Source organism: Neodiprion pinetum, chromosome 2 (assembly GCF_021155775.2).
Source record: "Neodiprion pinetum isolate iyNeoPine1 chromosome 2, iyNeoPine1.2, whole genome shotgun sequence".
In the NCBI taxonomy this organism is placed as follows: domain Eukaryota; kingdom Metazoa; phylum Arthropoda; class Insecta; order Hymenoptera; family Diprionidae; genus Neodiprion; species Neodiprion pinetum.
The window spans coordinates 34012843-34031558 of record NC_060233.1 but is presented as its reverse complement, the minus strand read 5'-3'; the positions used below and the strand labels follow the sequence as shown (position 1 = coordinate 34031558).

General features: G+C 39.1%; 1 protein-coding gene across 1 annotated transcript in view; it reads right to left on the bottom strand.

Annotated features, from left to right (window-relative positions):
• yki (Transcriptional coactivator yki) overlaps positions 1-18716 on the bottom strand; it is a 30779-nt gene that overhangs the window by 7920 nt on the left and 4143 nt on the right. The window contains exons 2-3 of the mRNA XM_046611182.2: positions 15750-16651; positions 58-284 (exon numbers count right to left, since the gene is read on the bottom strand). Of these exons, the coding sequence (XP_046467138.1) occupies positions 58-284; positions 15750-16420 (898 nt within the window). The 5' untranslated portion in view covers positions 16421-16651. The remainder of the gene's footprint in view (positions 1-57; positions 285-15749; positions 16652-18716) is intronic.

Genomic DNA, 18716 nt, shown 5'->3' with positions numbered 1-18716 from the left:
GATCATGCCATCGATATTGAAATTTCTTTCAAAAAAGTTACCGGACAGTTGACTTACGAATTCGTGGATCAAACCAGGAGGTCGTACGCGTTTGATGATTGATAAAGTATATTTCGCCCTCTGGAGTTCTTGCTTGTTCCCATCCGTCAGGTAAAGGTCCAAGCGAACTTGTTGCCGCACTAGAGTTTTTGGTACCACTTTCCACCGCAGCAGCTACAGCTGCTACGCTGGCAGCTGCTGCGGTTTTTCTAGGATCTTCCCATGTCGTAGTCCGTGTCATGTGACTGTAACAAAAAAATTAAGGTACACTGAAAAATTTTTACCATTTTTTGTTATCTCGATTTTACCTCACGATCAGAAAAAAAGAAATAAATCATTATTTATTTCGAATTCTTCAAAGTTTTTTTGACAACTTTCTTAATTGAAAATTTTACGCCTGACAGGTAATTATCAGTTTCATGGAAAAATGTTAAACATTTTCACTAGTTGGAGATTTAAAAATTCGAAATTGAGGGAAAAGTTGATAAATTTCTCTACGACAGCAGAGGGACTTGGTACATTTCTTGAAGATGGACCACGTGCAAACAACATCTACGTACATAGAAAGTCAGATTATAGCATGAGAAAGATTACGATTAATTTCATTGATGGATCAGGCACACCAAACATCCTACTTCTGTTTTTTCGACATAACAGCAATGCCACGTTGCGGGATACTTATAGACATTCTGTAGAGGCAAACTCTTTGAACATATTACTTAAATTATGACTCGTGAATCTATTAATAAGTAAGTTATATACGTCATATCTCAGACGGCTCTTGTATTACATATAACATTTTCTCAGATGTGTTTGTGCGTGCGTGCGTGCGTGCGTGCGTGCGTGCGTGTGTGTGCGTGTGTGTGTGTGTGCGTGCGTGTGTGTGTGTGTGTGTGTGAATGCACGTATGTGTATGCGTGTATATTTAATATTAGAATCAATTATTGTGCACGTAAACATAAAAGTTACGACTCTCGCCATCTTCTACACATTATACCGTAACCACAAAGTATTTTATTGTGAAAAATTACGATTATCAAAGATTATGTGTCAATCCCTGCAGAGAATTTCCTTAATCAATATCTTCGTCAATGTTTAATTTGACATAATATACATATAAGTAATGTGTTGTACGAGGAAAAGGCGAACGATAAATTGACAAAAGAAACGGAGAAACGACGAAAGGAAGTAAGAAAGACGGAAAAAAAAAGAAAAAATTACGACAAAAGCGACGACTTGGATTTTTTATTTGTAAATCAAGCCAAGTTTAACCTTTCACATTACCGTACGTACAGGCAATGATTAACTTGGGGAATCCTCGCGTATGTATAATCGCATTGAATGAAATAGGGGAAAAGGCGTGTGTGTTGCAGCAGCAACAGCAGCAACAGCAGCAACAGCAACAGCGGAGCGGGTTCTGAAAGTATCTAACAATGAAGTGTATTTAAATACGACATTCTTTGACTTCCGGCATAAAGCGACCGGTCTCTATTCACCACCATTCATCGTGCTCCCTCGATTGTGGCAACTGACACCGTCTACGTACGCCACATTCGAGGAAACGATTTTGAGAATTAAAAATTTATGCATAAATAAAGTAAAGTGTGATAGATAACAATAGAAAAAGTTGTATTGTAAATTTAAAAAAAATAAATAAATTAATAAATAAACAATAACAGATAAAAAGAAAACCGCATCGTATAACAAAAATAAAAACCGTCTTTACGTCGTCGCTTGTTTTCTTAACGAATTCGACGAAGAAGCTGCCTCTCTACGTTTCTATATACCCGTGTCGTAAATATACGATGCTGATTTAAAAGTCTCAAATAAATTCTTGCCTTTTATTGAGGGTGAGAGGGAAAAAAAGAGAAGAGAGTGAAGAGAAGACTGGCGCCGTATTGTTTACCCGCATGCAAAGAGATCCGTATAATTCAACTCTATAATTCGGGAATGTATGACCTGAAAACTTTGACCATATATTTCAAACAAGCGACCTACGACGTTAAAATCAAGAATTCCGCAGGCTACTGTTAGGTTTTCGAATTGAAATTTCACAATTCCGTTATACACGTACAGTTCGAAAATTTCAAGCGAAATAAAATTAGCTTTAGAAAGTTGAAACTTTCATTGGAAAATCGTTATCACCATTATTTACCGTAAATGTGAAAATAGTCCAGTTACGTTAAATTTTCAACAAGACGATAACAATGCGACACGACATTACCGATTCTATATTTATTCCCAATTAATTTGTCAAGTTTCAAAACAAAAATCGGCGTCAGCTCGAGGATCGAAACGAATCCATGTAGTGGAATCGTGCATTATTCACCGCGATAACGTCGTGCGTCCGAATCGAAAGGTCCACCAATACAACCAGCGCTTCTCCTAGTTCCAATTGGTTAAAGTTCGAGGGGATTATATACCGTTGCACCATTTCGAAAGCAGTCCAAGAAAACCACGGGGGTATTCTCCGTGCGGTTGGCAAGATTCCAAAAAGCGAGTAGAGAACGGCACAGAGAGGGTTCTGTGTGTGGCATATGCGGTGTATTTTTACCCCGGACATCACGGCGCCGGACAACTCGTAAATAGACACACGTAGCTACCACGGTACCTCAGAGTTCCTCTACGCCCGATTTTCCTTACGAAAGAACCGCGCACTTCTTCTTCTCCATCTCCACCTCCTTTCTCTCTCTTCTTCCTCTCATTCCCCTCATTTATCGGTAAAATCAACGCGCGACTCGATCCTAAAGATTCGCGTTAAAGTTAAAACGGAGTATCTAAGGTCCGATTTTTAACCTAGGTGGTCACGCCGTAATATACGGAGTGTCGTTAACACTCCGGAGGAGAATTAGGGAAAAAAAAGGTGAGAAAACTGCCATAATATTTGTGATCAATTGTTAATTCCTTTTCGATTATTAAAGACTCGGAGATGTAGATTAAAACCGGAAATACAACCGATATGTAATTGAACCTCCGCACTTGCGTGAAACTGCAGGGGAGAAAGAGGAAAGTTAACACTGTGTTTGTAAATAAATTTAGCAGGCAACAGGGACGAATTTTCATTTGCTATGTATGAATAAACGAATCTTAACTATTTCTTTACAGGCGTAGCAGAATCATCACAGGCAATCTGTCAGTTTATTAGGCTGAATTACGCGATCCCAATATAACAACGTAGGTACGCACGTATTATAATAACGTGAACGTGTGTAATCTGCGAGCAGCTTTTACATAGTCGTTTCCGGTCATGCGCACATATGTATGTAAGTATGTAGGCACATGTATACGCGTGTGCACGCATCTAGAAATGTGCGTCGTATACAATGCTTACGGATATCATGTATATCTATCTATGTACGAAAGTAAACGAACTACGCATTGAAAATATAACACACACGGGTATAGCAAACGAAAAAAAAAACAAAAAAAAGGAAAAAACTGAACGGGGAGGTGGAAGTGGAGGTGGAGGAGCGCTGCTGCATATCGTGCAACGTTTTTTTCGAGCTGCGTATAAAAAAAAAAAAAAAAACACGCGTACCTACGTGTAACGTTATATTTATGCACATGTGTAAAGGTGTGCGTTTTAGAGGGGACGTACTTATATACATATAGAGGTTCTACGCGAGGAGGCATAAATACGACAATACATAGCGCAGAGAGGGTAATATGAACGTGGGCCGTTGAAGCGAGATTTTCCCGCATCAATGAATGAACTCACGGATATATTTTGAAAGAGGCGAGAGGAGAGCGTTATACACCGCGTCTCCTCTCTCCCTCTCCCTCTTCCTCTCTCTCTCTCTTCTATCGCATATTTAGCGCGTAGGGGGGCAACATTGTCGTCACGGTGCAACGTCCACCTACACCATGCAACCCCCTCGAATCGTAAATTTCACGCAATTTTCTTGTAGAAATTGTTTACGTAACTCGCTGGTAACAGAACGGTGGAACGATTCGCACACCTTCGTTGTGGTTCGGAATAAAAATGTATGGTATAGACAATAAAAAATAGAAGGGTTTCGGTATAGAATTTCCAAAATAATACTATACGGGAAAAGGTGAGATGTAGTATAAAAGTTAAAATATGGAAAAGCAAACAATAATAAAATCCTCGGAATGAATATATACAGCAAAGCAAAACGTAGAATTGCCAAAATGCTTTCGGGTAAGAACAGCTTGTCATAATTGATTCTCCGAACGCGTCGAAACGCACAGCAGCATCACGTTGATTGATCACCGCGCCAAAATTCATACAGTCACATTTATGCCGTTCGTTCTACGTATCGCGGGTAAAAACAACCTATTCCGACAATGAATCAGTGAGATACCTGTAAGAGGTGTCGACGATCACCTGTATCGTTGGTATACGTAGGGACTCACTGTTATACCGTAGGCACGTGATATTTCGCAATCGAGATCGAAACGATTCGAGGGAATCAGAAATAACCGCGTGTCGAATGATGTGAGTCAAAATAAAATTAATGGATTTTCTCCATACTAATTTTCGCTTGTCAACAATCCTAGGAATTGATATCTATACGTGTATATTTATTGTAAGCCTCGATACTTTTTGTGTTCATTTTATTACAATACGTGTACCGTACGTACAACAATAAAATTCAATTCATTTTTCTCTTCACTCTCTCTCTCTCTATCTGTGTCTTTATAGGTACACCCAAGATTAGTAAAAATCCTAAAGCATCTCGGAGTATCGAACAATAAGGGAAGAAGGTTTTTCGACGTGACATTAAGATCGAATCGTTCGATTAGACAAATTAAATAGAAGAGGGACTAGAAATAATTCACGCGTTACCCATATCTCTAATGATTCACTTTTCAGCCCAAACAAGCTGCCCTCGCGTATGTAAATACGAGAGGTTGCGCTGCGCGCAATATGCAGTAAACAGATATAACACGGTTGAAACATCCATAATCGGTAGATAACAAACAACGTTCTGTAAGGCTCTTACGATTAGCGGGTAAATATATATGCTCGAGAAAACGATGACGTGGACGGTAATGATAAATATAGAAATGGTGCATTCGAATAGATGCAGTATACCTACCTATATTACGATCTTTTAATCGCTCTGCAATAATTATTGTATTATTATGCCGGCCAAACTGATCCGCAACATTTACATATCTTTATATGTATAATTTCACATACCCATACCGTACCTACATTGTACATCGATGCCTCATCACACGCTCTCTCTAAGGAGTGCAATAAAAATTTCAACAAAAGCTGCAAACAAAAAAAAAAAGAAAAAACCCAAAGCTGTCGCTGCGGTGCAACGGATGCCAATTTCAATAGTTACACAGGCAATAATACATGCAGGGTGTCTCAACAATGATCGATCGTTCGTTTCATGTACCTGAATCACATTATATTCGTACATATTAGAAGCGTATCAAGAATTACGTGATATGTCGATGTACTGGATTGCGACACACCTACGTTGCGTATGCATGCGAGCTGGTTTATTATACCCGTGTGTGACATTGATTTTTTTTTCTTCCATCTTTTTACTCTTTTTTCTTTTTCTTTTTTTATATATCCGGCTTGATTTTGCTTAAAGAAGGCAAAGAGAGAGGAAAAAAAGAGGAAACTTTTACGACATTTTGCAGCCAATTACACGTGGCACACACGCTCACAGATTTATAGGATACGTTCAAGGTCTTTGCTTCATGGCATTTATTCGACCCTGGAACGCTGCTATATGTTCAGTAACATATAGTTGAACAATTCACAAATAATTATTCTACACGGTTGAGGTAGAGTTACCGTTTCCGGATATCGTAATGTACCTTGTACGTGTCTGTCTGTCCTAATTATAGATCGTTGATCTGCATCTTCGCAACGTCTATGGTACGACCCTATAATTATACAATTGGAGAAAAATGGAAATTTGTCGTTTAAAACAATTTATTGTTACTTGGTGAGAAAAACATACGTCTCCAGGAAGAATTAAACAAGGGTAGGTTATATACACGTTACACATAAATATTACATATTCTCGGAAATATTAATAGGTAAAAACTGTATATTTTTTTATATCTTCAAACACGTACACCGTTATAGATAACTCGTGTATTACATATATACATACACCTCGTTGTTCTTTCTCGATGGCGGTAAATTTAGCGAATTCCCCGTGTAACTGGATTACCATTAATTGTAAGAAAACAAAAAGTACATCAAGTATTACAGAGGGTAAAATTTGTGCGCCGATTCTTCGGCAAAAAACGAAAGAAAAAAAAAACAGCCATGACTCGGTCAAAACCGATCTCATTAAGCGTTTGATGTACGATGATATACAGCATATACATATAGTACGGCTATTATACTATGTTTATTGGTGGGTTTATCAGTTTCAATTATTGTGGATTATTGCGCTCCTAATAGTAAAAGGATACCATACACAGGTAAGTACACGAGGTATGTACATACGTATAGTTATTTAGATAAACATGTCCGTAATAACAGTGACTTAATCATTCGTTGTTATCTCTCACTCGGTTATACCATCAACTCGATTGTGTGTACACGCAACGTAATCTGCGTACAAGTATACAATAACAACGATAACAACAATCATTAGATACACAATAGCCATACCGATACCGATGTGTATTACATGCGTAATATAATAATATAACACGTATGTGTGGTTACGTCACGATATTTGTTCCCTGTAGTTATCGTTATTATATTATATTATTCTATAATATACATACTATTATCATAGAGTACCTGTAAGTCATGAACATCAATCGATTATACACGTTTAATGTGTTTCGAATAAATTGACAACTGCATGTTTATTAATGCTTTCATTCTCCACGTGAGAATAGAGAAAAAAAACAATTCCTCAGAAATTAAATAGAAACCGAAGAACTAACAAGCATCGAGATAAATTTTACATCATTAAACGCTTCGAAGTATACCGTTACGCAATTGCTGAAATTTCTTTCTCGATTACATGTTTTTTCGTCCTTCTTCACTCGCCGATACTACACATTTTCTTTTCCTTTATTTTATTTGTTTTAATAACTTGGTTAGGTGATTAAATATCAATATATATCAATATATATATTTGTATTATACAGAAGAACGTTAACCTACTTCTTGCCATACAAATTTTGCTTAAAGAATCGCATAGTCCGTAACAATAAACAAATCGGAACACGTGAGATTGCCATTGCAAAAAAAAAAAAAGTAAAAAATAAATAAATAAAGAAAAGTGAAATATACTCCTGTTCGTATTTCGATACCTTATTTTTGCTTCTTCTATTTCCGGTTCCGATATTTATACACGGAGTAACGTATACATCGGTACAGTGACTGTACGATATAAGTGGCGGGGGTCGAAAAGAAAAAAAACAGGAAGAAAAAAAAAATTCCGTTGGCAATACGTTACGTCCATACTCTGTATGTACGTACTACGTAGAACACATAAAGTATTGTTCCTCGGTGATGCTGCGCACGAACGAACTATCCGAGTGCATACGAGTAAGTATACATATATCGTGAAATAGTATCGAATGCCGACGCAAGGCGAGACGAGACGGTGATCACAGGATGTTGCACACGAATATCGACTTCTCGATCCTCGTCTCCTGTTTCTCAACGATCGTATGGATCCCACTCTCGCCGCGTAGCGATACGTTTACGTTACGCGCGTACGCACATATTTTCGATATTCCTGTACCAAGTGTTATTAGAATAGCCGGTCAGTCTTGGCCAGAATTTTAAACAACAATTGATAGATTTGAGACGTACTACTGTGATTGGTCTTTTTCTCATCCGCCCGGTCAATCACGCCTGATCCTAAATCAATTACGACCAGTTGAAGCCGTAATAATAATCCGAAAAGTCGTTCCAGGGTATCGAAATAATTTAACCTTACAACGGGTAAAATTGAAGAATATTTATGAAAAATGCTGAGATATTCGACGTGTCGGAAGGTATAAGAAACGCACGCTTATGCAGGGCGTAGGTATAATTGTGCCGCATGCACCAACGCCGTTGCATACTTACATTATATACGGTATATAACGTCAGCCATTGTTGCACATCAGCGATCTTTACTTTCACTCGAACTTACAAGGAGGATTCTCCTCTCCATTATTATATTACATACATATCTTTCCCCACTGACACGAGTCACGCGGTGCGGTTATTACAATAAAACACGTTTTACAGCTGCAGCGTGTCATATATAGGGCATGCATGCAAGTGATATACGTAAAAATCATGTGTCTCATACACGCATTACATACCTACGAACGAATAGAACGTTTCTTACATTTACGGTATTACATTGTAATTCGTCCAGCCTGTTTGCCAGAAACGGTAATTTTACTACCTGGCAGACAGACGGCGGGCATGATATACATGTTAAATGTATAATATACACTCAAGACGATATTCCATTATAACGCGAGGTAATTAGCGTAGGTATACGTATAGCTATGTTACAAGCCGCACAATCGCACTTGCGACTTAACGAGATTTGTCTCATGGAAATTCTGCTGCTGCATATACCTATATATGTTTATACGTATGTATGCATATGTATAATGTAACGTATGTACAACGTTTAAACGAGATATCGCACGATTTACCGTTAGAATAAGTTTAAAACATTTTCAAAACCTGCACTCTCTTATACAGCGCCCACGTTATGTTTACTGCATATTGTTGTATACATATACACGTAGGTTATACAGATAAGAAGCCTGCAGCAGCACGGAGAAATGTTTATCGCGCGCACACACGCACACAGCTACGTGTACTCTGTGTTGTACATATCAACGCGTCGTACGTGCAACAGGTGTCGGGATATGAAAAAAAAAAATATATATATATATATAATAATAATAATTGAATATTCCCCAAAATCAGATTTTTTCCGGCGGACAAATTTCACACAACCCTGTACGTACTTCTGCGTATATTGAACAGTCGACCTATTTTTCTCTTATTTTTCACGTAAAACGAACAGCGATATATAATGTGTGTGGGGGGAGGTATCACGAGAAAATTTAAACACACGACGTTACAAAAATATATGATTGTTCTAAAAACGAACAGTGATCGTAGGTGTGCAATAACAGAGATGTTCGATACAGAATTACAAGTTAAAAGAAAAACGAAAAAGAAAAAAAAACAATACATGCAGGTATATAATTAGCCTCGAAACGATTACAAGAATTCGATGTGTGTATGTTACATACTTACAAGAATGTAATATATATGTACGTATGTGGTTGGAAAAAATTATTATCAAGATAATTGACTGGGTGTATAATATGGCTACGTCACACCTTGAATCAAAGAACTTCTCGATGCCTCTCTGCAGGGTAAGTATTATGTACCTTATATACGTCTTCGGATATTACGTACAACGTAGGAATCTATTCAACGAGGCCGAGCGTCTTCGTACGTGCGCGTTCCGGACGAACGGAAAGTAGTTAAATTATCGTTAAACTGGGACGTTATTGTTAATTGCATACGCCACGGCGTCAAATTTAAACCGGTGTGTATTATTAAACTGGAGGTATAAGAAGATCGGTTGTACATACTGTTGTTACAACTCATTGTTACATGTAACGATATGCACTCACGTACCTATACTTTTGCACGTCTAGTGTATAATCTGTTCTTACCCACTTTTTCGCTTCGCTTTTTTTCTTCTCAATCGGTAATAATATTTACTCATTGTGCGTAAAATATTATGTGTGATCGTTTCATAAGAGACGGTCGTGCAACAAAACGATCCAAGTACAAATAGAATAGTTATACAAAGCAAACAGTAAGAGGTGCGAAAGCTTGACAAAGGAATTGAGATATTCGAGTGAAAGAAATTTAACGAAAACTTCCAGGCACTTGAAAGCGAGAAAATAAGGAAATAAAGGAAAAACGATTAAAAAAAAAAAGGACGGGTAAATTATATACACGTACGCATAATAAATAAAAATAACTACCTCGAATAAGAAAAACAATATCATAAACTTAAAATACCCGAACCGTGGTGTGATATCCTTTGTTTGTTAACCAAAGTATACCAATGTAAGTAGCTTTTTCTCTCTCTCTCTTTCCCTTTTTTCAGTTGGCCAGAAATAGTCGGGATTCTATTTATAAACGTACAGTAACACCGTCTAAAATTACCCAGTTGTATCAATTGCACCAATTATACGTATCCACATGCTCTCTTCTCCCTCTTCTTTCTTTCTCTCCCGTTCTCTTATCCCCCCCCCCCCCCCCCCCCCGCCGGCTTCGCTTGATCACCTCCCGCTACATCCCAGCCAACCGCTCTCTTGAGCACTGACTAAAAACTACGTGTGTAGACACGTGCGTGCGTACATGGCATTATACATATATGTATCTACGAAACATGCGCGTGCGGTGATATTAGAAATACGGGGTATCCATCCGCGCTCTCTCGCCACCGTGTCGTCCAAAGTGCTTTACTATCTATCTTCCCATACCTATGTATGTTATATGCACGTTGATTTTTCTCAATAGACGTTTTTCACCGAAAAACACACATAAATTGTTTCTTGTATAGGTCGTTTATTGTTTTTTTGTTTTTATTCTTCTCATTTTACTTGGAATATTCAATATTAAAAATGTCGAAACGTCGTTATGTACCTGATATACGGATAAAGAACGATAGCTTTGTTACCACTGACTTTTTTCTATTACACCGATGTACGGAGAAGAAGACGAATGTTTGAACTGAATTTCATCGATTTCAAAACCACTTTACTGTTCGATAATTGAAGAAAAAAAATCTCATAACACGTTCAAGTATCACGTTTTTCGCATATACGACGTCTCAGTGATGTATTGTCACAAAGTTACTTATAGCCAACGCTGAAGCGATATATTTATACGAGTATTAAACACATGTATAAACACCCGCACACACATTTCGAACACCTTGAGATAGGATTACCTTGTACTTTGTACAAGTTTTCAATTTTAATTCAATGACCTTTACTCTGATATCAGTGGCGTGTACATGTATACACGTATGTATAGGAAAATATGTTAGAACGTAAGAAATGAGTGAAATAAAAACGAGAAAAAATAAATTACTGAATAAGATAAAAACACTATCTTCGAATGATTCCGGACAGGTTTTTGTACGTGTGTATTATACATTAAACAGAATACTGACAGTCACCAACTGGTTACGCTTAATTATTTTCCGATCCGCAATATAAATACTAAATATACATGTATATTTTATACATCATACCTATACAAGCGCAAAAGAAAATAAGAGAAGAAGAAGAAGAAGATCGCATATTAGCATAAAAACGAATCAAATACTTAATTAATGTATACGAAAAACTCTAGGCCAGTTCGCTCGCAATCAGAGCTTTGAAACAGCGACACGACGATTCGAAGTTAACAACCTGCACACCAATGCACGGATGGAAAAGACGGACGGAGGCGCTCGACCCCGAACCTCGCTGACTGGATGTGACGACCGTTATATTATACTCCGAGAATAAGGAGAGCCGTCCTATTGGCAGAATCGACAAACTGCGAGACGCTACGTTTTTTTTTCTTCTTTTTTTCCGATCCCAATTCAATATCGCCGCTAATTGAAATTGAACGTTTCCTTTTTCTTTGTTCGTTTTTTCTTTTTTTTTTTTCCATATAATTTTTTTCCATCTTCCGATACAACTATGCCTCCATTGACCAACAGATTTCGGAAGTGAACTGTTCGATAATGATGAGAATGGGGTGTACGTACGTACAATTATGCGTAAGAGTCGCGGTGTACCGTCCCGGTAATCGCTCGATATAGCCACCGATAGGTTCTCACATTTCTCGGAAACCGCGTGTATATGTTATGTGTAAGTATATTTATATGTCGTTTATTGCATCGAGATATACTTATATGCACGATACGGGTAGAGTAATTTAGGTACTCTACGTATGTACATTGTAAGTATAGATAATTGCGACAAGGAAATCTCCTGGAAATATTCATATGATGTATGCATGAGAAAGAAGTAGTATATTAACGTATACAGTTGCCTCGTCGAGTACATAGAGAGATAGATAGATAGATAAATAGATAGGTAAGATTTATTTTGCCAATGGCAATGTTGGACAAGAATTATGGACACATAGAAAGCTGTAACAAGAAATAACAAGAAGTAACACCGAATGTAGAAGTATGAAGTTATACAGAAAAATAGAATGATAATAGAGTGGAATATGACAAGTACGCATAGAATAAAGTAAAGTTAAAATACTATGAAGCAAAAATTAAAAAAAAAAAGAGAGAGAGAGAGAGAGAGAGAACAACTCGGCGTTATTACACAGACGACGAGGAAGATTACCACCGCCGATATTGCCATACCCGCGGACTGCAATCTTAATCGCGTTACACGTACACGCATGCATGTGCCTACACTACAGCTTATTATTAGACCTACTTTGCCAAAAACACAATTGAAACACATTGGACTGGTACACATTGTAAACAAAATTTACGACTCGATCGATTCGTTGACGTACAAAAACGCGGCTGACCGATATCATCGTTGATCGATTAATTAACAGTGACGAATGAAGAAGAAAAAGGAGATGACGAAGAATAGAGATCGGCTGCGTTTTAAACATTGCACCGTGATTGTAACGTTGCGGTGACAACGCATCGTCTTTGCTGCAGCGATATTGCGGTTATTATAGTTTGTTAGGTCCGATGAATCCCGTGGCCAATAACATAGTAAGTATGCGAAGAGAATGTGTGCGTGAACATGTGCGCGCGTAATTATACGTGTACGTATACCATCTGGGTACGTATGTAAAATGTGAATATGTACAGCGGAGTGGTTTCAGAGAGGAAAATTCTCGGAATACAAGCGATGAATGGACAGTGTTTTGAGAGAGCATCGTACGGAAGTGTGAGTTCGTCGTCTCTGCCAGAGAGACTTGGGCGAGCTACGAGTGGAAGGGACTCGGTACGGTACGCATATGTGACTACGGGTTAATACAATATACGTACGGTGCGCAGCGGCGACGACGACTTCTCTTCTAACTATACCCAATACCACCACCACCACCAACTACGTACTACCCACCGCTGCGTATAATACACGCTGGCTATCAGCTTATTTATTTAGTATAAAATTTCACGACAGTGTTAAAACTGTACGCCGCCTATAACCGTAATACGAGACACGGTGCAATTCAATGCTCTCCATACCGACGTCGGCCATCTTCTCTCTCTCTCTCTCTCTCTCTCTAAACGCTGCACATTATGCACTACGTCGTCTCCGTCAATGCCTCTGTGCGTCCGTGTGTTTTTTCATAACGTGTTACAGGTAAGCGTGTATAACCTACGAAGAAGCGTGCGACCGGAAGGAATTCTTATCTCGAAGTTTGTGTTTGTTCCTCGGTTTCATTCTCGTAATACGTGTTGTTGGATTAGTTGGACGCAATAAGATCAAGATACGAAATCAGAGTGCAAAGTGCACACAAATACCCCCGGGGTTCCTGCAATTTCCTTTTTCTTTTTTCCCCCTTTGGTATAGCTGTTATTATTCAATATATACCGATGTTCAAGCGTCGGTTAAAGAAAGAAGGAAAATTACTCAAGTTATATCGTGTTATGAATCGTGATCGGTAAAAGTAGTCATTTTTCATCATTATAATTATCTACCGAATATCTTTTCTGGCTGCTCAAGTCTGTATACCTAAGTCGAGACTCGCGATAATAAATTATTTATATCAGACGCGAGAACGGGAATCTTTTCGGTATCTTAGTTTTCGATTCATTAAATTATTCGTTTCTCAACACTGTCTGTTATACAAGTCTCAAGCGGTTGACGAAAATTCGGTATTCCTCTATAGAGTAGGTATAATACCTGCTGTACGTGTAGCGACGTCTTACACATAATAAACGAGAGAATTATTGTTTCTTTATATTTCCTTTGCTTCGTCTTTGCCCTCTTGGTTGTATTTCAGATGTAAATTATCCACCAACACATTTCTACGCATAACATACTCGTCACATACCTCTCGCTATTTTTCTCCGTACCTATACAGTTTTCGTCAAAATGGCAGCCAAACCATAAGCGAATGCCGAATGGAGAAAAAGTCTGTAATTTTCGACAAAAAGATATCTTCTCATACAAGTACCGAGAAATAGTTTCACGTTGTTAACAATTGTCGTCCTCCTCAACTAAATCGGAACACTCCTTACAACGCAGCTACAGTATAAAATACTTGCCAAACATTGAACCTGATTCATAGAAAAAAAACAACCGTCTACACGTATACTATATTCAGCTCGTATACGGAGTGTATATATTTATGTATTGTCACGATGCATAAGGTATACACACGTATATAGGTACAATACGATATTCCTCAAGGACGGGGAGAACAAAGTAAGAAGAAGCTTCAGGCAACAGGTAGACGGAAGACGGGGCACGGCGAGTGTCCGCAGGTGAGATGGATACAGGTAGGTAGGTAGGCAAAGGTATGGGTAGGTTAAGTAAGAAGAAAAAGGTGCAGAGGCCAGCCAGTCAGCCAGGAGGGACCCCCCAACGAAAGAAAGAACGAACGAACGAACGGTACGGAGTAGCATAGAATGACGGTGTGTTGGAAGTTGAGGTCGCAGCAGGTAGATGATAGAACCTCGAAGCTGGATAGAAGTCAGCCAGAGACTGACCATCGGCAGGTTGCTCTACTCTGCGCAGTACATTCGTACATCGTCGCTACGTGCTCGTGTATATATGCGCATGATGCACACGTGAAGATGACTGTAACGTCACACGAGCGTGTATGCATCGCGCTCTCTTGCTTCTCGCGAGAGAAAGAAAGAAAGAAAGAAGGAAAGAAGGAAAGAATGAGAGGATAAAAGCAGCCCGATACCGTGTCCGACTGTGCAACTTTAGCGTATCAGCCAATATTTTATTTTTTCCTACGTTGCATTCTTCCAATAACGACGAAAAAAAATTATTTTAATAAAATCTCTGAAGCAAGGAGTATAAGTGGATAGGTGTAGTATATGATTCTCGAGTGTAACGCATCATGGATTGTCATGATTCATATAATGTGACAAGTATACGTAATCTTGTCGTGATTAACGCAACAATCTTTCCGAGTTCCTACTACTCCGTAATCATTTTATTTTTTATTTATCAATTCTTCTTTTTCTTCCGTCAGCGAAGACGAAAATGCACAGACAGGATCTTGAATGTCGATGTTTATTAAGCATATTTGTGCGTTGACGGAGGAAGTCTAGAGTCAATGATTTACGTGACAATCGACGGAATGAATATAAAGAAAATGGTTCACCAACATGACCGAACCGTTTCGTTCTTGTCTCGCAGATAATTTACAATACAAGGAGGCAAATTATTGATAATTGTGTATCGTCGCAATAATAATCTGTTTTATAAAAATCGTTACGATCCAACAATCTGCACTCAACAGTTTTCTGGCCTCACGTAGAGAAAATTGAACTCTGTAAGTACATAATAACGGTGTATCCTTACACATTTCCGGACGGACCGTAATTCCGCGAGAGTTGGTTAGTTAGTTAGTTATGGGTGTAGGTACTAAATTCAGGGGTTAAATCTGGTATTTAATTTCGCGGCGAGGGCAAGGTGCATTTAACCGAAGACCTGAAAGTCCGGGCATCGTATTCGTCAATCCTCGTACGACTTACTTGAGGAAATAAACTTGTCCCTCCGGCGTCCGCGCCTGTTCCCAACCCGGTGGTAGAGGTCCGAGATCGTCAACGGTGCTGATAACGTCGTAGCTGCGCTGCTTGTGGTGATGATGACGGGGGTGCGGCTGAGGTATGTGCTGCTGGGACTGTTGAGCAGAGGCGTACGTCTGCTGGAGAGAAGCGGGGCTGCTGTGGGCCCGGGGATGGGACACGGTGAGCCCTCCGTTATTCGATCCGGCCCCCGAAGCCCCGACGACGACGCCGGCCACCGAACCGACGACCGATCCCGGGGTGCCGGCAGCGCTGGTGGTGCAACTGCCGGCGGCGCCGGTCGTACCTGAGGAAACGCAACCACTGCCGGGGGCGGTGCTCCCGCCTGCGGCGCCCCCGCCGCCGCCCCCGCCACCGCCACCGCCACCGGTTGCGCCGAAGGCCGAATCGGCGCTGTTCTCACGGGAATGGCTTATAGAGGGGCTCTTGCTCCCCGTCGAGGGCGGGTTGAAGAACGAGTTCGGCAGGTTGCGCATACGCAGCGGCACCTGGAGCGGCCTTTTCGCGTCTGGCTTCAAGACGCTGTCGAAGAGCGCCTGGAGGTCCGACTCGGAGTTTTGATCTATGCGGACAACCAGGCTCGACTTCAGCTGGTCCACGTCCTGGTTCAGCGCCATTTTGGAACTTTACGTGACAACAATGATTACTCTGTCCAAACACAACGGTCCGGTGCGATATCCACACTCTCTTCCTTTGCCGATCTTGTATCACGCACCCATCTGTCCGTAAATATACCTACGCGCACACACACACTCCTTTCCTCGAGATTAGGCACCTCTTCCGAATTTCTTTTCCCTTCTTTTTTCCACGCGACCGTCTTTTCCTGATCTCTCTCCGTTGACTGAAGACTATAAAGACAGTTACCCTTATGGGCTTTGGTGTGACAACCGAAATTCGTTGCGCGCTTGCGCCCTCTGCGGTATTCCAGCGGCAGAGTCGGGAACTTATTGCTGAGCATCAGAGGGTTACCGATCACGACATGATGTCGGTTGCAATAACCTTCCGAGTACTGCCGAGTAACACAGTCGAAGTAATGGTAAGCCCACGTCAATATGTATTTAACTTGTGCGTACTTACCGACTTATAACGTTACAGAATCGTCAGCGATTCAAGAAATTAATAATGAGAACCAATTTATTCCAAAATTCGTAGCAAAAACGTGATTTAATTAAAGTACAGGCACCCGGGAAAAGTAATGTATAAGATGGATGATAAATAATGATAGATCAGATGTCATAATGATGCAGAGACCAAAAAGTATATATGTATATGCGGTCCATGTACGATATTAATATATGTGATCCATACGTGATGCATACTATAAATTTTATAATTTTCCAGGAGACAAAATAGATTATCTACAATAATACGTTTAAAATAAGAAATTAGAACAATTATTCATTTTGAAATGGGATTCTTTACGACACGCGCTCGATCTATTCCATAACATTAATATTCGTAACTGCCAAATTTCGTTAGTTTTGCCGTATCTATCACCGTTCTCGAGATATTCGCCATTTTAGATTCGAAAATTAGAATCAAATTAAAATTAAACAATAAAAATCCAGGGAAGTCCTTATAATGGCCTAATTACCTGCCCGATTCAATTTCCCCTTAAAGTAACCTCCAAAATTTCGTTAATTTTGCCGTATCTATCACCGTTCTCGAGATATTTTGCAATATTTTGGAACAATGGAAACAAACTTAGAACAACACAGAACAACCATTACAATCGCGATAGCTCGAAAAATGTGGTGCTAGTTCAACAATTATTTTTTGCAAAATTTGTGAGAAATAATTTTTTTCGAACGCAATATTTTGGAACAATATAGAACAAACCTAGAACAACCCAGAACAACCGCCAGAATCGCGATACCTTAGAAGTGCGCTGCCAGCTCAAAAATCGGGTTTTTTCGGATTTTCTGTGAAAGTTTTATTCTCAGCCCTATTTTAAACTTGAATTAAATAATATTATTTATCAAATATATTTCAAGTAGAAGAGTTATATATGTGACTAAATTATTTTTCGTTGTCACAGTAATAGGATTCTACGTAACGGTATATGTATAACCTCAAATTAACAGTAAATCCATAATTACCAATAAAGTTCGTATTCTCGGTATTCTCCTCGTTTTCACTCCGAGCTTTATTACTAGCTATTACATTTTTTTCCCACTGAACAATATTTTTTTTACTAAATTTTCCCTGGTAACGACAATGCATTTTGTTTATTGAAATATATGTCTCACTTGCACACTCATGCACGCCTCCGTAATGGACATAATCAAACGCGCTGTTGCCGAATCTGTTTGAAGCAAATAAAAGGTCTTATCCTCACGGCTACTTGGATCGAAGCATCAACCGTCTATAAAATATTTCAAGATGAAAATTAATTAACAAACATTAAATTTGCAACAGCAGAAAACCACTTTAGCCTCATTACGTCATTTCAAAGAATCTGTGAAATGTTTTTCTTTTTTAAGTAAAAGATATAATTTGTACACAATTACTTTGTTCAAAGACACTTCTCTTACGGTGGTTGAACACAGTTACATGATTACGAAAAAACTGAATTTTGCTAAAACGTCAGAGGGCTCAGGATTACAAAGGTGTTGACCCTTTCAGAACTGAATGAAATCTGCGCTAAGAATATTTTTTTCGATGCAATACAACTCTATATTTTTTAACTAAGGTATTGTGACGATTTACTTTAACAACAAACCTAGAACAACCTGGAACAACCTTCAAAATTTGTGTAACTTAAAAGTGCGGTACCAACTTCCTGGAGATTTACCATTCACGGAATAAAATTTCATTCAGTCGAGAAAATTTGACATACAGAACGGACAATTATGCTCATTTCATATCAATAGATTCAGAATTTTCTACACCAGTCAGCAGATTATTAAACGA